The 24459-nt window shown below is 38.7% G+C and overlaps 2 protein-coding genes across 3 annotated transcripts in view; one reads left to right on the top strand and one right to left on the bottom strand.

Moving 5' to 3' along the window:
* Window positions 1-318: 318 nt before the first annotated feature.
* On the top strand, window positions 319-15914 carry mfn1b (mitofusin 1b). The gene is made up of 18 exons (XM_042516838.2): window positions 319-482; window positions 944-1101; window positions 1515-1650; window positions 2245-2407; window positions 3521-3645; window positions 3777-3885; window positions 5359-5466; window positions 5739-5892; window positions 6418-6485; window positions 8780-8901; window positions 9215-9341; window positions 9591-9695; window positions 9822-9924; window positions 11083-11309; window positions 11484-11663; window positions 12358-12554; window positions 13771-13905; window positions 14745-15914. The coding sequence occupies exons 2-18, from the start codon at window positions 954-956 to the stop codon at window positions 14812-14814; spliced, it is 2277 nt and encodes a 758-aa protein (XP_042372772.2). The 5' UTR covers window positions 319-482; window positions 944-953; the 3' UTR covers window positions 14815-15914.
* A 2083-nt stretch (window positions 15915-17997) lies between these two features.
* Window positions 17998-24459, bottom strand: part of LOC121966258 (guanine nucleotide-binding protein subunit beta-4) — a 29921-nt gene continuing 23459 nt past the window's right edge. For both annotated transcript variants that reach the window (XM_088077722.1, XM_042516370.2), the window contains 2 exons: window positions 24100-24316; window positions 17998-23008 (listed from right to left, as the gene is read on the bottom strand). In XM_088077722.1, coding sequence (XP_087933848.1) covers window positions 22902-23008; window positions 24100-24316 — 324 coding nt within the window. In that variant the 3' untranslated portion in view covers window positions 17998-22901. The remainder of the gene's footprint in view (window positions 23009-24099; window positions 24317-24459) is intronic.

The following is a 24459-nucleotide window of genomic DNA, read 5'->3' on the forward strand; positions in this document are numbered from 1 at the left end:
TTGTGAGTTAAGTCAACAATTAGATATAAAGTATGAATTAAAAATACACTAAAATAGTAATAGTTACATTTACTTTCTTTTTTCAAGGCAATCGGTTCCCAATACTACTTTCAGTAAAATTAATTTGTCCGAGTTTACAGTGTATACTGAAAATCAAAGCATGGCTTTATTCGTAATATTGCATATGCAAGTCAGCAACTAAACTAATTTTTTGTACAGCCACATTCAAATGTTTATCCATTTGACACACGTCACATACAACCGGTGGGGTGACATGTGCCTTTATTTTGAAATGTATTCCGGAAGCTCTTCTGCTCATGCGTTCCGCTTGTCACGCTGGTGTTATTAGAGGATACAAACAGAAGGTTAGCCAGGTTGACAGCAAGTAATCTCAAGGCAAAGAAAGGGATTCGCTGCACCGTCGTCGCGGATCGATACTGTTTGTGTTATGAGAAGAGGACACTGGCTGTGTTAGGACTGTGGTGAGGAAATAAAACCGTCATTAGCTGTGCTAATGCTAGTCTCCTACCGCGCTGCCGGTTGTAACGTGTGCTAGCTTAATCTGTTAGCTTGTTTGGTTCCGACACGAGTCCGCTCGTTTATTACACGATCTTCAAATCTTTGTCATAAGTAACTGACAACAAACATAAATATGATATTCCAATGTATCGCGAGTTTTTAAGTTGAACGATATAGTGTTATTACGGACTTACATGATGGTTTCACAAATAGTCGGATAACTTCATGTCAGCTATCAACGTTATTTAACGAGTCAGTCAGCGTTCCTGGCAGCTAAAAAGTTGTATCACTGCAATATCATGTCAAACTTAGACCGAGTAGTTTGCTGAGACCATTCTGATGTAATGATCATTGCTAATTACCATTGTTAATGTGCGCTGATATAACTGTGTGCCCTTTTTGACCCCTCTGTGTGTGTGTTTAGATTGAACAGCATGGCTGCAGCTCCTCCGCTCAGACGGTCAGATTCAGCTCGGGGGGAGTTTTCCCCTCTGAAGCACTTTGTTGTAGCCAAGAAGAAGATAAGTGATGTGTTTGAACAACTCCTCAACTACGTGAAAGAGACCTCAGAGTTTGTAGAGGGTGAGATACTTTGCTCATCTGTTTACCATCTGTCAGTCAGCTCTGGTGGGCTATGTTTATTTTATTTGAAACTAACCAGGATTATAGCACTTACAGTAGCACAGTCTTGCTGAATATTATGAGTTTCGGTTTTGATAAAGCATTTGCTAAAGGGATTTAAACAACGTTTTGTGTTGAAATTTGTTGTGTTCCAAATTCTAGACTTTCGATTTTCAATTTTATTGTAAATGCATATCGGTTATCGGTTGTTAACCACTAATAATTGGTAACGGCCCTAAAAAAAAAACACTATCAATGAATGCCAAAGTTTATCATCTGTCAGTAAGCTGTTACAGTCAAAATGGCTCATGAAGTTAGTGTGTGTGTGTGTGTGTGTGTGTGTGTGTGTGTGTGTGTGTGTGTGTGTTGGACAGAAACCTGTGGAAATAAAGCTTTGGAGAACATTGCCAGTCAGGACCAGAAGTTGGAGATTCAGGCGTATGCTGACAAACTTGCTGTCATTAAGGAGGTGCTGGCACGTAGACACATGAAAGTGGCCTTTTTTGGCAGGTAAAATCGTCTACACACACACACCACGCCTGAATTTTATTTTTTAAAGAACATTGTGTTTAACATTTTTCATGTGATTCTCAAATGTTTTTATTTTCCACAGAAGCAGTCATAAGTGTTGTAATGTGTATTAATGTGTAATTGAAACTAGTCCTTACCCAAATTCTTAAGGTAGCAGTTTTGCTTTCACTTTTAAATTGACTAGTATCATTGATGCAGCATTGTTCAGTCACCTCATTCATTTTCTGTTGTTAAAAACCACTGTGCATTATTAATTTTAATGAATTGTGCTGTGCTCTGCACTGACGCAAAAAATACCTTCAATCCAAAACACAATAATAGGGTAATAGGGAGGGTGTGTCAGAGAAGTGGAATTTCTTCTGTTTGATTCAGTTATTAGTTATAGTTTCTTTAACCTCCTTACACTGAAAACATTCATTTTAACCAGATTATATCAATCCGACCCATTGTGGCCTCCTATTTGTGTTGCAACAAAATTAGTATATGATGCCCGATGACCTTACATTTGTTCTTTTTGGGAGTAATTTAAATTTACAGTAGCATACAATCACTGACAGTTTTGTCTGTTTTTAGGACCAGTAATGGTAAAAGCACAGTAGTCAACGCCATGCTGAGGGACCGCGTCCTGCCCAGCGGGATTGGCCACACCACGAATTGCTTCCTGAGTGTGGAGGGTACTGACGAGGACAAGGCCTACCTCAAGACAGAGGGCTCGGATGAGGAGAAAAGCATCAAGGTAAATGTCAGTTTAATAACCACTTTGGGAGGAAATCTAAACCTTAGACCCAAGTTTAACCTTTAAACAGTAGCCCTCACTTTCCTTTTTTACGGTTGTAGAAGTGTTGTTGTTCTCAAGCTGATAAGCTTTATTCCTCCCTGTGATAACAGTCAAGCTCATATCATTGCACTGATTCTTTTACAGGCAGAATAGAATGGTTTTATAAGCAGTAATTTATATTTTTAAAGTAAATATATTCATAAAATGCGCATTTCAAATTGGTAATATGGTTATTTAAAGGTCACTAAAAAGATCCAGTTGGCTACTGGCTTGTGTTAAAACCCCCAACATGTGTTAACTTAGCACATGCTACCTGAGCCTACAGCCGTGTTTACAGACATACGTTAGGTATGCAGGATACTTACACTGGTGTCAGGTGTGTGAAATGAGGTCAGAGACTTCCCTTTCTCTTAACTTGAACACACTGAGTAATGTAGACATGAGTTTAACTTAATGAGTAGCTTCATGGGTTTCAGTCTGTGGCCGTCTGTTCGTTTATATTTCCACATTAATCTGTTGACTGCTCTTATGTGGTCCTGTCTGCAGGATTAGTCAGAAACTAATGTGACTCTCTAGTGAAATTAACCTTATTAGCTGTTAATGTTAAGACAAGCTTAATGTTAGTTATTGGTATAAGAACCCTAGTGGTGTGAAACATGTCTGATAAAAGCTGCCAGCATTTCACTGTTAAGTATTACCTAATTGGCTCATATTGTAAATTATACCCTCCTGCTTTAAATGTCTAACAATTAACTATGCTGCACATTTTAGAAGTATGGAAACCTTCCTTTCAGTAACTTGAATAAAATAAACTATTTATCTCATAAAAGGTGTTTAAAGAGACAGCCTCATGCTCAGATCAAATTTCCAGGACTCAACCACATAAAGCTTGAGTTAAAAAAAAAAGTCATAGTTTTTACAATAACAGAAAACTAATGTCGTAATAATGGTAGTTCATTTTTTCTTATTTCGGAATGTAAACAGAAATACTGATAGCTGCAAAATGCCTTTTCATTAAACAGAAGTCATTTTAACAGCCATGACTTCAGTTTGTTTACATCTCCTCTGCAGACTGTAAACCAGCTGGCTCATGCACTCCACATGGATGAGAGTCTGGACGCCGGCTGTCTCGTCCGTGTGTTTTGGCCAAAGACCAAGTGTGCTCTGCTTCGAGACGACCTGGTGCTTGTAGACAGGTAACATTTAAATCAGATCTGGAAAGTCAGTTTTATTACCAGCTTCAGTGACTTTAAAAAAGTGGGATGAGCTCAAATGGACATATGATGTCACGCATTTTGACCTCTTGACCTCTCGTCCACTTCCTTAGCCCAGGGACAGATGTGACATCACAACTGGACAGCTGGATTGACAAATTTTGCCTGGATGCTGATGTTTTTGTGCTGGTGGCCAACTCTGAATCCACACTTATGAACACGGTAATGCCTCGGAGCCTCATAAAGCTCATCAATATCCTGTGAAATTTACACCTCATACTGAAATTTAGGCTTGCCCATTGTTATCACTTTGCATTAGAAATGAGCTATTTGTGCTGAGCATACTCCTGCACTTTTATAAGCATGTCTCATTTAATGACTGATTGTATGTTTGTTGTGAAATATGTCACTGTCTTACAGAAAATGTTTATTATTACTCCTACTTTTAGGTCTTTTGCCCACAAGTGTTTGGATAGTTTGGACAAAAGTAAATCTATGAGTAGATATTACAATTTCTATTTCCAGACATGGTCAGTGTTCCTTGAAATGTCTTTTAGTGTCCATCCAAGGGGATGATTGGACAATAATTAACAAATATTAACAACATACCACAATACCAAGCTAAGTACGTTTGCAGTTATGTCAGTCACTTATATGTACGTAAAGAGCCAGCATGGATTTTTTCTATCCTGAGCTGAGTACAGAGTGGAGAATGTGGCTGCCTGTGTTTGTACTCAGCCGCACAGGCCCCACTCTTGTTTCTGTCTGCTCAGGCATTCATGCAATGTGAGACTGGACACAGAGTCAATCACAGCGCTCCTTAACCCGGCAGCAGCGCTTAAAGGGAAAGCAAACACACATTTCCCTATGGCCTGTTCAGTGGAAATAAATCCCAGGCATTATGTAAATAATGTAAGATAGTAAAATAGCCGCATCATGTGACAGTGAGAGCCTGCAGATGATGAACATTTTTATCCATGTGGCCAACCAACTTTGCTGTCCTGGTGTGCAAAGTAATAAATGGGTTTGCCCAGCCTTAAATGGACTGTATAATAATACTCTAGTATGCATGGGAGCATGATTCTTCCATGTTCTTTTTAAGTTGTAAGGTTTAACATTTAATTCTCGGTTTTCTACCGTTCCGTGTATACCTGGATATGAGTTTGTTCCATGAACTGTTGGGTCTTCACTTCCAGGGGTAGTGTTTGGGATACAAACAGTAGTCATGGCAGAATATTCATTTTGACTGATTCAACACTTGCGTTTAAACTTTGGCATGTGCTTTTGGTTTGGGGTTCAAAAGTCCAAAGCTGATGCTGGATAAGGTTGCTAGGCCTTTAGTTAAATACACACCCACATTTTTTACTGAACCTGCATCCCATTTCAGCTGGTATTTTTCTGTAATATACTTGGTAGTTTCATTAAATTATTTATTTATTTATTTTTTTAAATAAAATGAATGTCTGTATTCCTGGATAGAGCCAGACACTTGGTGTATAGTGTTTACAACTAATGTAGATACTGACTTTGAGTCCTCTTATATTTATCTTGTTAACATGCATTTTGATGTAGCACCATGGCAGCTTACCAGAAGATAAAAAATTAACAATTTTTTGAGAGGAAAAGAGACATTAAATGTTGATGTATTTTGCTGATTTGATCATCTCCTTTTCTCTTCTCCCTTTTACCATCTAGGAAAAGCACTTTTTCCACAAAGTCAATGAACGTCTGTCAAAGCCCAACATCTTCATCCTCAACAACCGCTGGGACGCCTCAGCAAACGAACCTGAGTACATGGAGGATGTGAGTCAACCGTCTGATGTGTCTGTCTCATATCAGAAGCAGTAATATTTACGGAATGTTTCTGTCTCATCATTTTTACAGATTTTTTTGTAAAAATTACCAATATGTTTTGGGATTTTTTTAAGAGCAGAGAAAATTTTACAAATCAGCTGGAAACCTAAGCACGTAAAAGCACTTAACTTGACATATTTCTCTGAACTTATAACTATTCAGCGATGTATAGATTCTATTATCCATAGTGCACCCTAAGAATTCAACACCTCTTCCTCCAGGTGCGGAAGCAGCACACAGACCGTTGTGTGAACTTCCTGGTAGAGGAGCTGAAGGTCGTGGACCGTGATCAGGCACCCAACCGCATTTTCTTTGTCTCCGCCAAAGAGGTGCTCAACTCCCGAATGCAACGAGCACAGGGCATGCCTGAAACAGGTGAGGCTTCACACTATAGTTGATGCTGTATTTGTGGAGGATGGAAAAACTGTGTTCATATCTTTATGTTTGATGTCCTTCACAACCAGGCAGGATATATGCTGCTTACCAAACCAAGCTCCTAACAACTGTGTTGAAATAGCAAAAGCATTTTAAATCTTGAACTTCACTAGATTTTTTTTCAAAGTTTTCTATTAACCTTTTTTTAACCTATTAGGGAAATAGTCATTTATTACCTTTATTATCATTAAATTAAATTTAGCTTAACCCATTTGCTACATAGGTGCCAGCAAACTCCATAAAATAGTGATTACAAAGGTGAAAATAAACCCAAATAAATAACAAAGGCTTAAAAGCTATACAATTAGTCAATAAACACTGATGTAAATGATGATGTAAATGTAAATGATGTTAACACCTGTTATGGCATATGGTCTCCAGGTTGATGCAAGTTGTGTATTTGTGTTGTCACTGTATCCAAAGTACGTTTCATTTTACATGCAATGTGATCATTTCATCCAACAGGTGGAGCCCTGGCTGAAGGCTTCCAGGAGAGACTGAAGGAGTTCCAGTGCTTTGAGAGGAGGTTTGAGGTGTGTGTTTGTGTGTGTGTGTCCTCTCTATATCTTACAATGATTTTATTCCCACTTCTTAAAGCAAAATCTGTTTTCTGACTGATCCCTAACAGACAGATTTTGAAGAAAACAGAGTCGTTTTCAATCATTTTTGGCACATTTGTAATTAGATGCTTATATATTTGCTACCAGGAAGACCTCTCAACAGGTATGCCTCTGAGGTGAAACCAGTGTCAAATCAAGCCAAAGCAGCAGATGACATGGATGCTGATAAAGTTGATAAACACTGTGGTTGGTGTAATAAGGAGCTGAGATTTTTTTTTTTTACATTGTCTGGCTGTTGCTGGTGAGAATGAGTTACAACTAGAGACAGAAAGGAAGTCACTATAAAGAGAAGTGAGGCTATTTTTTCAGTTGTTCAGACACGGAGATGCAGACAGTGGCTGCTCTGAACCAGAGCTCACTTCATTGTTTCGGTCACACAAACTCCTCAGGTATTTGGAAATACTACTTTTAGAAATTCGGTTGCTTGGTAAGTGTGAATGTGTGTGTGCATGTTTTTCAAGGGGTGCATTTGAGATTATCGCATGATGAAAGAAATTAAACAACTCAAGACGCAGTACTCCTAACAGTAACAATTAACCCAACCAGTCAACTACCCGAACATGGCTCAGTGGTTAGGTTTCACCACCAACCATGCAATATGACGCTGGCAGCTCCAGGGCCTTCTGGACCAATCACTGTGCCTTTTCCATCAACCTGCGTCTTCATTGCTGAAGTCTAGATTCACTTAGGCGAGGACATCTGTTTGTTTTTGTTCCGCTTTGATTTTGTTCTGTTGTCACAGTTTTGATTGTTGGGTTTTCTGTGTTTTTTGAGATGTTTTGAATGTAACTGGCGGGAACTTAATTGTGTCCATACTGGGAGGAAATTATCATTAGACTAAAAGTTATAATCCTTAAGATTTCAGTCATGGCTGATTCGTCAAAACCCGTGTTTACAGCAAGTGCTTTTTAATATTATGCTTTCTGAACACTTGTTGAGCTGCTATGATGTCAGAAATACTAAAGAAAGCAACTGTTGTCTGTTTTTACAATGCAGCCAAACAAACTCATGTTGTCTTCATAACAGTCAGTCAATAATCAGAGCAACCACGATCTGATTTTGTATTGCAGCAGGACACGGTAAATTTGGAAACCTTGCTGAGGAGTTGGAGGTGTGCAGCTTTTCTGTGACAAATTCCTAGTGTTTCCTGCGGCTGCTTCACAAAAAAAGCACCAATGGTCTTGCAAATTTAAATCTTTAAATGTGAAGAAGAGGAGCATGAAATGTTGAGTTTGTTTCGGCAGTAGCTTTACGCTGTTAGGAGAGTTAACAGAAACACTGAGCCAAGGGCTGGGCAGTACATCGATATTGTGAGGAAAGTAAGCGTTGTCTTTTACTAGTTTTAAAGGCTGTATTACAATATAGAAATGTAATTTTCTGAACTCATTAGACTGTTCTGACTGATCACTTATATCCAAATTACTCATGATTGCTCATCAAAAATCTTGTCAGTTTTGTGAAAGCAACCATAGCCAAGCCTAAAATGTTGTTGCAGTGTCAATGTTGAGGTATTTAGTCAAAAATATGTAATATATATAATATAAAGTCACACGTTATTACATTTATGCAATCTGTGGATCCCACTCGTATGCAAAGGCAATTTGAATCCAACTTGGGAATGGCAAACTCCACCACTAACGATGGAAACTACTTTACATAGAGATAATTACTAAAGGTAAATATTTAGAGTGGCTGAAATCAAAAAACGGATGCCAAGGAAATCTCAAGGATATAACTAAAAGTCAAATAATAATAACAACACTTTTTACAAAATCTGCCTGCTTTGCGGGACCTACTGTGGATTAAGGAGCAGAATAGTGAATTATCACCATGACAATTGATAATTTATCCCACAATGACACAAAAGTTCTACTGCTACATGTACAGTGTTTTATTTGTTTGTTTGTTTTTAACTTTCCTTCATTTGCATTATTGATTGTGTTCACTTGATATGTTTTTATAATTTCTGCTGTAGTTTAAACAACACATTACTGTGACTTTACAACATGCGGGCTGTGGGATGCAAGATAAACACACTGCTGCTGTCATTTTCACACCTGTGTTTCCATTTGTTTTCTTCCTTTAAGTTAAAGTAGCAGGTGTCTATCTTGTCCTCTGTTCGTCCCTGGTAGCGTGCACATTCATGCACCCTATCCAGCAGCAGCCTCTATAGCTGTCACAGTAACTTGTGTGTTATGGCCTCGTAGGAGTGTATCTCGCAGTCAGCAGTGAAAACAAAGTTTGAGCAGCACACTATCAGGGCCAAGCAGATCACAGAGAAAGTCAAGAGCATCATGGACGCCATCAACATCGAGGCAGCGGAGAAGAGGTGGGTATCTTGCTCCATACATACATTTTTAGTGGGAGTAGATTGGTAGAAATGAAATTTTCTGCACGTCTAATGTTGTCTCCTTTTGACAATATCATGAAGGTCTCATAGAAAATAGTAATGTAGCTGTAACATAACTTTAATGACATTTTGTTTAATAATAGAGGTATAAATTAAGTAGGAGATACTATATTATTGGCTTTCTCCAAATTCAGCTTTCTTCTGTGTTGCAGTTAATTTACTTAACTTGAGGTCGTTCAAATGTTAGTTTGTATTTGTGACTTTATTTCCTGTTGGTGGGTTGGCGCTTCAGAGTGGCGGCACTGGAGGACAGAGAGTATCAGATGGACCGCCTGGATTTTGTAAAGAATCAACTCAACTTGCTGATTGATGACATCAAGAAGAAGATCAAGGCCATCAGTGAGGATGTGGAGTCAAAGGTAACATAGAATAATAATGGTGTAAGAACTATTGTAGAAACCTTTTTCAATTCAAAAAGCCCAGAATCTAAATATATTCAATTAATTATCATAAAATTGGAAATAATTAGAAATATTCCATTCAAGAATATTTTAACCAACAAATTGTTGGCTTTTTTTATTCTTGATTCAAAATATTTAACAGTCCTGGTCCTACCTTCTCCTGTGCTGATGTGCAGTAGCTGAATGATAACTGTGTGTTTCATCCAGGTATCCACTGCGATGGGAGAGGAGATTTGCCGTCTCCACGTCATCGTTGATGAGTTCCACAGTGACTTCCACCCGTCGCCACACGTCCTCAAGATATACAAGTCTGTAAGTAGAGGCACAGATTAACTATTAATAATAATCTAAGTTGCACTGGTTACATATGGATTCTGGTCTCCTTTTTTTGTATTGACTGGTTTCTATGTAACTTCTGGCTCCTGTTGCTGTTCTCAGGAGCTGCTTACTCATGTGGAGGACGGGATGGGCAAGAACCTGGCCTTCCGGTGCAGTGATGCCATCAACGTTTCTGTCCAGTCCTCTCAGAGATACATGATGGGTAATTAAACTGCACACATAACTGTGTACAAAATAGTGAAGACTGAATGGTAAAATGAATGGTGGGTTTTCAAAAATCATAATTTTCTGAGAACCTTTCCTTGCTGAAAAGGCCAACAAAGACATAATCATTTCCTAGAAAATGACCTCAGCACTGATCTCCATGGTCTACAATTGTTTTTTTTCACTCAGTCACTCATTTAGAGAGTGTTGCTAAATTTAGTTAAACCCTCAGGCCATGGTCTGTAATGCCCAGTGCCCTGCTATATTTAACCTCCTTGCTGAATGCCATCATCCCATGCCCCATTATGCTACAAATGCGTCACTGTCAGGCACGCATGCAAGCTGTGCTCAGTGACAGTGATGTTGAAAAGGTGCTAATGTGCCCTCTGATGAAAAGGACTCAGGTGCTGTCATGAAATTGTGGTGGGATTTTTCCCTAAGGTGAGATCAAGAAAACATTCAAATCAAATGTACTTTTTTTTTGCTTTACAAACCATGATGATAATGTGGTTATTTCTTGTGTTGTTATTTTCTGTTGCCATGTGCCCAAAACATAATTATCAACAGTAAAATAAGCTGACACTAAAATAAAAAAAGTTCTTATTCAGGAGAGTTCCTCTCTAGTGATTTAAAAAAAATCATCTTTGTTCATCAAAATTATATCTTTTTCTGTGGGTAAAAAAAATAGTTTAGATGCAACTCCACACCTTTGTCTCATTTAGTATGCGTGAGTCTGTTAGTATGGAATCGGTGCATGCCTCTATTTCCACCCTTGAAACTTTTGTTTGGCTCAGAACTTATTTTCTGAAATACTTCAAAATCCAGTGTAAAAATGCCATGGGTTTTTTGTTGAGGGAACCAGGGTGAAGTTAACTTGAGGGCTGGCCTACAAAAAATGTAAGCCAACCCTCAAGTTAACTTCACAATGCATATGATGAGAAAATACTTATCATATGCATTGTAGCATATAAAATACACCATATGGACATGTTAAGTAGGTTAAAAACTACGTTTTTTTTCATAGGAGGGAGGTCTTGAACATATTTCCCCTTGTGCATCAGTGCATGTTTAAATACAAATTAAGCTACAAATGATGTCACTCATGACTGCTGTTAATTTCTGTTATGTTCTTGCACCACGTTTTCCTCCTCTCCAGAGAGCATGCTCCCTCTGCTTCCGTCCACGGCCCAGAGCCAAGTCCACATGCTGTTGCCCAGCAGGAAGTTTGACCTGAGTTACGACCTAAACTGCGCCACACTTTGCAACGACTTCCAGGAGAACATTGAGTTTCAGTTTTCATTGGGCTGGACAGCGTTAGTCCACCGCTTTCTGGGATCTGTCAACGCACAGAGAGCACTCAAACTGGTGGACCAGAACTTCCAGGTACAGGCTGCTGCTGTGAGTGAGAGGTGGTTACATAGTAGGAGCAGTTTCTTTGATTCTTATTGCAGTATTTAATTTCAGTAGTTATTCTTGCTTTTGGTGTGATTTGGCCTAGTACACATAAACACAAAACGTACATTGAAGAAAGTTTTAAAAACTCCTTTTGTACCTCAGGCCTCTCGACCAGTGCTGCCCTTGGCCCATACCCCCTCCTCGGGACCACCCTCTACGATAGCCCCACCCAACAATGAGACAGCCCTCATGACCCAGGAGGACTTGATGGTAGCCATGGCAACCAATGTGGCATCCCTCACATCCCGCACGTCAATGAGCGTCATCATTGTTGGAGGAGTGGTATGCTGTTTCTAACATTGTTCTTGCATGTTAACGTCCAGGATGAATGTACAGTTATACATTATGTCTTCAGCTTCTGTTTGGTAAAGACTTATTCTCTCCTTAAAAAATATATGCCTTTGAAATAATGAAGCATTTGCCCGAAAGCTCCAAAAAAAAAAACCCATTAAACAACTGACCTGACCTGTGCAGAGAAATTCATAAGTAAGATCTTGAAATTGTTTTTTGCGCAATGTATTTAGCTCCAACATAACAGTAGAACTAATTGGATTTCACTTAGATGTAATTATAAGTTTTAAATCCAGTGAACCTGCAATGGCACAGCATGTTAATATGCCAAATAATACTGAGAACAGGGCACTAAAATTGTTGCTGTACTAGAAAAAACAGATACAAAGTCTGTGGGTCTGTGATTCAAAATAAAGTGTGTATTTTTACAAACTTGACACATTCAAGAGTTACTTTTGGTCCACTCAGAAAGCACCGCAAGAAAGTGTGTTGCAGGTTATCGCAACAAAAGTTGGAACTTGTATAGAAATTATTTTCACTAGAAGATAATAAATATCAGGTATAATTATTTGTACGTAAAGAAACTTGACATTGATCAGTTGCTGCATATTGTCCTGATTACCATCCCTGATAAGGCTGCTCTAACAGCGAGGGAGCTAACCCAGCTTCTGTGTATTTTTTTAAGGTGTGGAGGACAGTTGGCTGGAGGCTGATCGCCCTATCAGCCTCCATGTACGGCATGCTGTACCTGTACGAGAGACTCACCTGGACCACAAAGGCAAAGGAGCGTGCTCTAAAGCGCCAGTTTGTGGACTACGCAACCGAGAAGCTGCAGCTCATTGTCAGCTTTACTAGTGCAAACTGCAGCCACCAGGTCCAGCAGTAAGTAATCATACAGTATTATTTCTGTAAATTCATAGCAGAACAAAGACATGTTCTCAATATACAGTGTGTCACGGTTACAAAGTACAACTGTAAGATGATTTTCTGGTTGTTCTTTCAGTCTGTTTGGATAAGATTACAGCAATTTTCATCACTACAGCAGGACCAAGAAAATAATTACATTTATTTAATTTGAATTTATTAAGCTCATGCACTACATCATAATGTTTTGAATGTTTGGGTTTTTTTCCCAATTAGTTTTTGATGGAATAAGGATGAAATCCACACTAAGCCATTTGCAGTAATGCATAGTGTATTTAAGGATGGATTAATCCTTTAACATTTAGCACATAAACCATAGCCCCTTTTACACTGCCTGTTCAAGGCAGGAATATCATGCCATTTTGCAGTCCCACCATTCTTTATAAAACCTTTTTATAAAAGGTACGATCATGTAATAGGGAGACAGTCGTTTCGCCTTTGAGCCAGCAACGGAGGTATTAACAGTGCCAAATCAAGGCCTATGTAAAAGGGACAGCCAGCAGAATGGATCATGGGTGGGACAGGTCGGACATTTTGACTGTGTCTTATGTGTGCGTCCCAACGGTGGGAAATCAGCATTTAGCAGGTAATTCAAACAAGAACAACAGTAGCAGCTATAAACGTCCGCAAATTATGAAAACAGTGAGGTTCAGGAGCTCCTAACTAAGGAAGAGCTAGGTCACCATACAACAGGGACAGTAAATATTTATTATTTACATGTTTTGCCATTGTTAAGAAAGAGCTGCTGACACATATTTTATATGTCACATTAGAGGCCTACTCTGTTGTGTTAAACGTCACACCTGCCAAGCCTCTTTTGCTTCCGTGATGCTAGCATGCTTTCTATAATCACACATTTTAGCGGCACAATGCAGCTTTGTAAAAATGTAAAGGCAACATAGAGTATGGACTTCGTAGTGGCACTCGAGCATGATCTCTGTGTAAAAAGGGCTAATGTTTATGTTGACATCAAGCACTAATTTCCCTGCACCATTCCTGTTTTCTCTTAATGATATTTAACCCACTGACAAAGTCTGACACCCCATAATGTTCCCACTTTACACACACACACAAATCCCTGCCCCACCCTCCTCTGGGCCCCACCCAGCCTTCCCTTTTGTAGCAGAGCTAAATAAATCAGCGCTGCGATGCTGTGTGCCCTCTGTGTTGCCAGGGAGATGGCGGCAACCTTTGCTCGGCTCTGTCAGCAGGTGGACCAGACGCAGAAAGAGCTGGAGGCTGAAATCCGCCAACTGACAGCCAAGATAGATCAGCTGGAAACCGTCCAGAGCCACTCCAAGAGCCTGCGGTCAGTCCAGTTCCTTTGCTCATTGGGGGCAACGTGAAGGGTGGAAAAGTGGAGAGTAGAGGGGAAATGATGATGTCTGGAAATTTGTGATGGGCTAGTCTGGGGGACAATAAATATCCAAGAGGATATGAGAAATACTACAGGAACAGAGAGCTCCCCATGTTTGTGAACAAATAGAGCTTGCTTTAAATTAGATTATTGATACAAAATTGGCCATTTAGTTACTTAAATGGGTATTTTAGGCAGATTAGGTATGTCTTAAAAGGTAATATTTCCTGCTCTTGAAAGGTTTGTGTATTGCTTATACTGTACATGTTTGACAAAAAGTTAGCTGTTCAGTCACGACGAACATTTGACATTACTATTTACATAATTCAGATATAACTTACGACGGTGGTTCCCAACTGGTGGGTTGCGTACCAAAAGTGGGTTGCGAGTTCATTCATAATGGACCACAAGTGACTTGTGAACATGTCACGGTTGTAAAAACACATTTTATTATTAAGTACAGAGCTGCAAACTGTTAAGGGCCTAATTTATAAAGCTTATCTGTTTTGTTTTGTTTTCTGTACAGCGACCATTTTATTGCCCTTTGGCCTATTAAGAATCTATACCTTCCCAGCATTTTTATGCCACTGGTCGTGAAGCAATAATATGCACGTTTTCGGTTGCAGTGTTATTTATTTACTAAGTTTTAGGTAGTTGCACCTCACTCTTGCAATTCTTCATTCTTCAATATGTATTATTCCATTGTGTTTTAAGCCCACTTGTTTCCATTTTGTGGTAATTTATTGTATCGTAGTTGGTCTAAATGTGACGAGTGTTTCTTTCTTCTGCAGACATAAAGCGACGGAGCTGGAGAGACAGTTGGAGGCGTTCACAAACCAGTACCTGCAGCCGCAGCAGTGAGCTGCTCCTCTTCATCGCTCCACAGTTTGGTTCTTGTTGAGCCAATCATTCCTCAGCCAGGCGCTGCCTCACGGTGCCCAACTACACCGCAGTTTCTGTGCGGACAGTAGTGCTGGAAAGATAAACCAACTTCATTAGTTGGTCCATCAACTGAAAAGAAAACTATAGATATTTTGATAATCAAAGAAAGGTTAGACATTTATCAGGCAAGAATACCAAACTTCTGCTGCTGCTCAAGTGTGAAGATTTGGTTCTTGTGTCGTTTGTAAAAATGTTTCTTTTTTTTGTTGTTGGTTTTGTGTCACACCAAACAGTCAATCTGAAGACATTTTTTGGTAACTTGTTCTTTTTTGACATTTTGTAGACTAATCGATTAATCAAAAGAAAAAATATTAATTGATACCGAAAATTATCTGTAGTTTCACCCTTAGAGAAACGTAAAGGCCCAGAAACACGACAGTATTTTCCCCTCCTCCTCTCCTCCTCAGCCAGCCAGGTGTTTCAGGTGCTGGAGAAACTGCAGTGAACAAACTGTAAAACAAAACTGCCTGTAAGACAAACACGTGGACTCATGATGCGTGAGGACGCTTCGATAGAATCTCGGTCGGCGTGCAGGCTACCGGTCGGGTGCTACATTTTGACACTAACGTGCTTCTAACTGTGAATATGCCTTTTTTGACAATTTTTTGAGGAGCAAATGAAGTTTGAGTGTCTGCAAGATTGTATATGTATCTGTTTGGACACATGATCTGCTGTATGTTAGCAACAAAAAATATATTTAATAACAACAGAGGACAGATTATTTCTGAATCATAGGACGTAGTTTAAGTAAATTCACAAAGAAATAATTTGAGTAGAAAGGGAAAGCATGTCTTTAACATACTTTTGGTTCATGTTCTATTTTCTAACTATCCATACTGTATAGATCAAAGGCTTTGGAAATCCTCATATATTTTATAATATTCTGATTTATTTATACCCATTAGACTTACAGTAACATTTACACCAGTCTGCAATTTGTACAATTTTTTTTTTCTTGGATGTGTGTTGAAATACCTCCAGATTTGCCTGATTGTATTAAATCACTATTGAAAAACTGATTTTCTGTGCATTTATTTAAAGGACTTCTCTGTGTTAAAGACACAGTTTCATGCTTTGTGTGTATTTCACACAAGGACCACATGCATGTGCACGACTGTGGCTGTGTGAACTGGATTCTGTGAATGGTTTCATGCTATCCCACTGATCAACAGTTGGTGGCTGTTACACAAAGAAAAGGGAGTGAAGAAGACTGCTGGCACACAAACATGGATTTAAACAATACAAAATTTAGGATTTAACAGCATCAATTGGCTTAGGGTCAATTGCAACCAAATGAAACTTCTCACATGTAGGAGAACTACGATGGACGACACGAAATCGCTAATGGCCCTACCTAGAGTCAGTGTTTGGTTTATTTGTTCGAGTCTACTGTAGAAACAACATGGTGGATTCTGAGGAAGAGAAGAGGACCCGCTCTGTATGTAGCTAAAATCGTCTGATTCTTAGTTAATAAAAATAAGATTCTTAGTTTCAGGTGGTTATACACAAATGAAAACAACTTAAGAATTTTATATTACATTTCTGCCAATATCCCCTCAAAAACTACATAATTAAGCAATACCACATGAGAGGGAGTGCTGTTGTACTGTATATCTTCATGGCTGTGATTCAATCATGGTGTCATGCCAAAGATAATCACATATACAGAAGGCTACAACAGCCCAGATGTTGTTTTTTTAGTTAACAGTTACACAAGCATAATTACTTAATAGGAATAAGCAACAACAGATTATGACTTGTTTGTTCATCTTTTGATTTTTTTTTTTTTTTTTGGCTCTGCTGACACAAATAGTTTAGCAACAGCTGGATGTGGTAGCTGTTGCCTAGCAACACATAACTTTTTTTCCTTCAATCTAGCCAGCTACTCTGTGTTAGTTAGCTCTACATGTTGTGCATTGCTGCATAGTGGCATGTACATTTCTCTGTGTGTTTCCAGTGAAACACCAGTCTGTTAAATGTTGTGCGTCTGTTTTGACTTGCCGCGGGAGTAGGAAAAATCCTTACCGGCTCATAACTGCAGTCTCCAGCTGAGGAAACACTGGCTCCTGCTGCCAGTGAGTGGAGAGGGCAGGTTAGAGTCACTGCCGGGCAAGCGACAGTCAAACATCCCCAGGTTTAAAAGGATCCTCCTCTGCGCGCCACATCTTCATAACATAGTCGCGCACAGTATTAAAGCAGCGTGCGCGGGTTAGCTAGCTAGCTTTACTGAGGCAGCTAAGCTAAAAACAACAGCACGGCTAACGGCTCCACACCTACACGGAGGAAGTCCTCAGGGCGGCCTGCTGAAGAACACCGCTGCCGCCGGTGTAACCGAGCGTCCTGGGTTCACCTAACTGGTTGACTAATAAAACAATAAACGGGACGGACGATGGTGTGACAGCTCCAACGGCAACTGTTGCCCATTCACACAAGCATGAGCCCTCAAAAGAGTGGAAGTTCCCCCCATTACTTTGTTTCCTAATATATGGCAACCCCAGAGGGACACACATAAGGGCCTCCAGAGCAACAGTCTACAGTAAAGTTAGATACTTCCGACCGTTAATGTAGGCCTAATTAGAACAGCGGCGAAGCGGAGTGATACATAAGGAGTTAAAGGTCCCTTATAACCAAGTTGCTTGGTCGGAACTAACTGCTGTATACTACATAATAACTTCCAGATTCTGCTACAACATTTGTGATTGTTACTCCATTTTTATTTTTGCTTTTTTCTCTTTAAATTTTGTTCCACCTCTTTGAAATCATAAATAAAATGATAGTTGGATGGACAATAACAATAAGCTGGTGTTAATTAACATTAAAAATAGTCATTTTTCCAGAGCTAACTAATCTGCAAAGAGGGGCCAGATGTCTGAATGTGATAATAGGTGAAATAGTGAGGACCAAAAGCTGATCTTATAAAAACTACACAGGCAGTTTGCATCTTTGGTCCTCATTTCAGGTGCTTTCCATTGATAAAAGTAGGCACCCATTTTCTTCTCAGACAGTTTGGGTTGTTGTTTTTTTATTTAAACTTATTTCTACAAATTTATGTGAATGTCCTAATACTGTACTTTTTTGTTTGCAAAAGAAAGTCAGCCAGGATTTGTATTCTTGGTTAGAAGCTTTTTATTGGTTACAATAACTCATGGCAACATATCAGTATCACCAAGCCACTGTACAAATACAAAAAAAAGGTCTGGTGTGAAAAAGACTATAAAAATTATTCCATAACAAGTGATTATAATTTCACACAATAGCACTGTAAGAGAATTATCATGGCACCAAGTCCCTGGTCTTTACTGGCTTAAAACATAAAACAATAAATAAAACCAAAACCAAATGTCAGAACAGTAGGTTGTAGAGTCAAAGGGCAGTGCATTACTTTGTGATGGTGCTGCAGTGGTGATCGTGTGACAGTTCAAATGGTGCGGTGTCACTGAATCAGAAACTTTAAATGTCTCAAATCCAGACACTAGATTTGGAGCGTTGTGCAAATGCAGTCATTGAAATACTGCAGCGGTGACATTTTCACATCTGCTCTTTGAAGATGGCACTGTGGGTGACACATGACAACTTAGACTGATCGCCAAACAAATAGTGCCAAACATATCAGTCCAATGATTCAAGGAAGTCACAAATGTTGGTACTTCAGACAATACACCGATGAAGCTGATTCAGCAGCTCCGTATCTGCTGTATACTAAAGATAAACTGGAGGAGACTTCAGGTAAATACAACAATAATGTGAAATTAAATGAAGTCAAGCACCTTTTTTTAATAATGAGTGAACTGCACAGGCACGTAGAAGTGTTGCTATTCCAGGATCCAGCTGCTAATAATGCTGAATTACACACAGAGCGAAAACGATGGCTGCCTGCTGAATATCTCTGTCAGTAATACACACTTTCCCCTTTTTCAGCTGTTAAAGGCAATGGTGTATTTTTTTTTTTTTTTTCAATTTTACACAGATCATAATGTCATGAACGGGGTGGGTTTATTGGAATAGTTTGATATTTTGGGAAATACACTTATTTGTTTTTTGGAGGAGAGTTATGGAAGATACCACTTTTATGTCTGTCTGTTAAATTACTTAAAAGGCTACTGCTAACTGCCAGCTAGCTTAGCTTATCAGGAAGACTGGAAACAGGGAAACGGCTGGCCTGGTATTGTCCAATAGTAACAATGTCTGCCCGTCAACATCTCTGAGCTCACTGATTAATTAACACAAAATATCTACTTCTCAATATGTATGGAAGCTGAGAGGGGCCATTCTTGCATTTTTTTTCGTCCTAATATCCGAAGATCAAAAGTAAATTATCATTTCAGATAAAACTTGTAACAGGTTAATTTATGTGTTTTATGTTAACTTTTAAACCACTTTCATTTTTTTAACTCTCATTTTTAATTTTTGTAAAGCGCTTTGTAACAGTTTTACAAAGCACTATATAAAAAGTTTATTATTATTACTACTACAATTTTATTGAGAAAACAAAAAGCCAATTTCTCAAGGTAACAAAATATTTTTTTTACAAGAAAAAAGTTGGTTTTGCGTCATCACAGGATGCAAATAACAGCTCACTTGACTGCATATAATTATCTTAGAGAAAAGCTGTTTTACAGTGATACATTTGTGTTGTCCCTGGAAGTCTGACTTTTTTCCTCTTGAGAATCGACATAAATTTACTGTCATTCTGAGAAAAAAGGCTTTGTCATCTTGCGATAACTGCATTTGAAAAAACATTTGCAAGCATACTGTTCTCAGCTTCCATGTAGACACACAAAGTGTAATAAATGATAATTCTCTATTAACAGAGCGGGTATGTACCCCATCAGTTGCCAGGCAACCAATGGAGATTCAACAAAATTAGTGCTATCAGCCAACAAATAGTTCAGCGTTTTTACACTGTTTTTTTTTCCTTTTAACAAATGAGTTATAATATGTTAATTGGTGAGCTTCAGATAGAGCCAGGCTAGCTCTTTCCCTCAGTTTCCAGTCTTTGTGCTAAGCTAAGCTAACAGGCTGCTGGGTTTAGCCTCATATCTAACAGATAGATATAAGGAGTGATGTGTTTCCTCTAATCAAACCTCCAGAAAGCTAACGTCTGCTGTCTGAGATAGAAACTTTAATAACACTTTGGGATACAAAAAACATCTTAAGAGATATAAGCAGTCCACCGGGTTGTCAGACTGACTGAGTATAAAATGTGATACCGACGTGACTTAAATTGATGGATATGGAGAAGGCTGGCACTTGAGTAAAGTGAGCAACTTTTTTTTTTGTCACAATGACTAGTTTTCAGTTCACAGCTCAGGGTCTGTGGATAACATTGGCACAAATGAGGAAGTAACACTTAGATCTATATGTTATCCACATACATCAGCAAATAAACCCCACTGTCCCGCCCCTCCCCCCACACACACCTCAACACTGATATGCAATACATATCACATCCTACACACCTCAAAGATATTCTCAGGCTAAAAACTAAAACTGTTATTTTAAACATTCTCTCAAAATGGATTCATTAATGCAAAGCTGGGTAGAAGCAGCTAAAACATTTCAAAAATTAAAAAAAAAGTTACTGGAATCACGGTATGCAAAAGAGGGGTTTCATTGTTATCTGAACCTAAATAAATACTACAAACTGTACGGTAGTAGTAGAAAGCAGAACTGTATAAAAAGTGATGTAAAACTTGATCTAAGAAGCAGAGTGGAGCTGCATGTGGTCGTGGTGGTTTTCCATAAGCATGCTTTTTAGTGTTCACTAGTATCAGAATGTGCTTCTATTGGGAAAAGAAAAATAATTAGCAATCTCTTTCTTATTGAAATGAATAGTCAGAGAAAAACATTACTGTAGTCAATGCTAGTATTACCTTCTATTATGAATGGTATCGTAAGGCAGAATGGAGACACAATAGTGCCGCATCTCACAGGAGCACAAACCCTCTGTTATCCAGCCCATGTGGGTCAAATGTTTATATTCAGAGATAGGCACCTGAGACAGCTGATGGATAGGTCCAACTCACATACATTACGTGTATTGTCTTTTTTTTTTTTTTTTTTAAATTAAGCCTTTAGAAGAACCAAAATAATTGAAGATGTGTGATGAGAAAATAAAATCAGAGATAGCACTTCTATGGGTAAATAAGTCACATGTGCTCAATGGTTTACATTTGTACTACAGTTTGTGAGTGCAGGTCTAGATCTCTCTACTACGTGTACATTTCTGTCTACCAAGTGTACTTTCTTCACAAGCAATATTTAACAGTTCATAACATGTTTTTGGTGAGGAAAAAACTGTTAATCCCTTTAAAAAGAAAAGTTTCTTTTTTTTCCTTTTTTTTTTTTTTTTTTTTTTACAGGCTTGTGGTGGCACTGGTGTGATTTTGCAGCGGCTAACATGATTTCAGTTCCATGCAGTCACTCAGTTCACACGTTGTTGATGACAAAAAGGACTCTTCACTTAGAAATTTTTAAAAAAAGGATAAAAATGACACGGCGAGCTCTGACAGACGTCTTTCTCTTTTCCCGTTTTCTCATGTCTTCAGAGGCCGTCGACAGAGTTACCGCTGTCCTTTATGGTCCTTTAAATATTTTCATGGAACGCTCATCTATTTGTCCATACAGGCCTCAGCACCATTACAGGCTCAGGGAGGACACGTCTCTTTTTGCGATGTCCTTTTCTTCATCAGCATCAATTTTTTGTGGACAACTTGAGATGCTCGTCTCAGCTCTAAAGGAGATGTGTAGATTCTATAGGCCACAGGAGATATTATGATGCAAAACCTCTATTTAGGACTGCTATATTAATAAAATCCCACAGTTGCTAATTTGCATGGAATGGATGTCGTCGTCTTCAGATACTCAGCATAAGATGATTTAAAAACCACAGTTTGTGTGAGAAGAGACCAAGGCAGGGCCTCCAGTTAAATAAAGTTTCTATTTTAGCCTTAATTCACCAGTTTCTACTTTGGAGCTGAAGCTGAATCCAGACTAAAAACTTAAAAACACAGGCTTAGAAGCGCTCTCTCTAATCATTATCACAGCTGTGCGGCGGTTTCCTTCCAAATGAAAAGACAGTGTTGAGGAATGCCAGGGGTCGTGTTTAAACAAAAACAAAATGCCATCTTTCACATGAACTTGTAGATACAGGATGCAGGTCCGCTGTCTGTTACCATTACACAAACATATAAATACAAACGAGGAAAGTGAGTTTAGCATGGCCAAATTATATTTTCCAAACTGTTTTGTTTACTTTCTAAATCCTTTTGTTGCTGGATGAGTGGACTTAACTAAATCAGCAAGCACCAAAATTATTAGAAATGATAGGAAACATTTTAGGTAAAATTGTAATATGCTGCTGTATCTAAACACTCACACAGGATAAAATAAGTGTTTCTGGCATTATGTTGTGTAGTAATGTGAATATGTACATTTAAAATAAAACATAAACCCCCCAAATCATAAAAAAAACAAGGGTGGGAAATAAACTACAAAAATATATACATACACATTATATATGCATATATGATGCATATATACACACATAATGCTATACATATATACTGTCTTTATATATACATTTACATATTACACACCGACGCTCATCTTGTTTGTTGTTAGTCACGGTAAGATGCCTTTTATCGCGCCCGAGAGAAGAATTGGTTTAAGGGCAAAATCTTCTATTTTTTTTCCTTCAGTTTTTCATTACTTATGTCTTCTTTTTCATTAATGAACTCTACTGAAAGGTTCTTATCTCTGTGTAATAGCTGGGTGAAAAAAAAAACTACACTTGGAAAGGTACAAAGAGTTGGTACTTTCTCACAGGTGGGCAGGTCACCAGCAGAGAGGAGAACTGGGGGGCGGGGGTGTGAGTTGAGAGGATTTCGGCTGACACAGTGTGCACCCCTCAGGTCCGGCCCAGCAGATGAGTTGGGATATGTGAGTTGGGGTTGCGGGGAGGAAGTTGGCAGGCAGTGATTGAGTACAAGAGGGAAGAGGTTTGTTTAGTTCCAGATCCGGAGGAAACTGTCCCAGGAGCCGGTGGCCACAGCCATGCCGTCTTCTGTCACCCCTAAGCAGCTCACTCTGTTGTCGTGACCCGCCAGCACACCTGGAGGGAAAGAAAACAAATCAGAGGGTGTTGACAATAATCTGCAACCCAAAGCCAAAGTCAAGGATATTCAAACATGACATTATTAAAGGGGAAACAGACAACTGGCTTTGGTTGTTTGTTTTTTTTTCTTCACCCTTTGCCCTTCAAAATTATGATAAAGGTTAAAATATTAGATTTTTTATCTTTATCTATCTTTATTTTTATTTTTTAACTTATGTTTTATTTATCTATTTTTGGCTATCATTATACATACATTATTAGTTATTCTGATGTACACCGGCTGATACACCTACACATAATTTTTTTATTTAAAAAAGAAATGACCTCAATACATGAGCAATTTAATAAGTAAGTTGCGTAATATGACATGCTATTTCCTATGCCAAACTTTTGTTGTTATATCGGCTTTTAAAAATCCTCGATCTGTCGACCTCTATCACACACAGACCATTATGTTCCATTTCAACCCGCTACTCATCTACATCTGCGGACTGACTGACAGACAGACGGACAGAGAGACAGATTTGTCCTCAAAGAGGAAATACTTTTCCACAGCAGGTGCATACAAAGTACAGATAGGCAAGACAGACAGAACACATTTCCAGAGTTAATACACAAGAGACAAAAATGGATTATATACGACACACCACTGACTGAAATTCCATAACAAAAAAGAGGAGGTTACTTATTAAGAGCTCATGGCGGAGGGAACAAAGCTCTTACTGAAACAGGCCCTCTTGCACATGTCTCTACCGACGTCAAGAAGGAACGGCGATGGAGTGGATGATCTGAATCTTGGGTGATAGTGAGTGCTTCTAGGATGAAACTAATCCATTGGTCAATTTATCGATGAGCTGATTTACAGAAAAATAACTGGCAACTATTTTGATTATCAGTTAATAAATCTGATTTAAATGTTTCAATTTCGGTTCAAATTTTTCTGTTCGAGTTCAACGGCCTAAAATCTAGGAATTTGCACCGTTTTTTCTCTCGTCACTGAACAAGAAAACAAGAAAGCTGGCTTATCTGTCACCAAAAAAAAAAAAAAAAATGAATAAATACATGACCAAATTTAAGACCTCATTTACCTGCACGTTCGCCTTTCAGAGTGTCCCAGACATTGCAGTTGAAGTCATCGTAGCCGGCCAGGAGCAGTCGGCCACTCTTGGAGAAAGACACAGAGGTGATACCGCAGATGATGTTGTCGTGGCTGTACATCATCAGCTCCTGGTCGGCACGCAGGTCAAACAGCCTACAGGTGGCATCATCTGAGCCTGTGCCAAAGGCATTCCCATTGGGGAAAAACTACAGGAGAAGAAAAATCAAATTGAGGCAGAAGTCAAGACATGTTGTAAATCATCACATTATGTTTTGGAAACAAAATTAACATAAAATTAACATAAAAGAGATTTTTTTTAGTGGGCTTCAGCCTTTTCCAAGATTTATTA

Source organism: Plectropomus leopardus, chromosome 5 (assembly GCF_026936395.1).
Source record: "Plectropomus leopardus strain MGB_pleo_1.0 chromosome 5, ASM2693639v1, whole genome shotgun sequence".
NCBI classification, from domain to species: domain Eukaryota; kingdom Metazoa; phylum Chordata; class Actinopteri; order Perciformes; family Serranidae; genus Plectropomus; species Plectropomus leopardus.

What these genes read in the sequence shown, in the direction of transcription:
- mfn1b (XM_042516838.2), top strand. Translation starts at nt 954, where the DNA reads ATGGCTGCAGCTCCTCCGCTCAGACGGTCAGATTCAGCTCGGGGGGAG. An exon ending in TCCTCAAGATATACAAGTCT is followed by an intron (nt 9,696 to 9,821) that starts GTAAGTAGAGGC and finishes TGCTGTTCTCAG; the next exon opens with GAGCTGCTTACTCATGTGGA. An exon ending in TGGTGGACCAGAACTTCCAG is followed by an intron (nt 11,310 to 11,483) that starts GTACAGGCTGCT and finishes TTTGTACCTCAG; the next exon opens with GCCTCTCGACCAGTGCTGCC.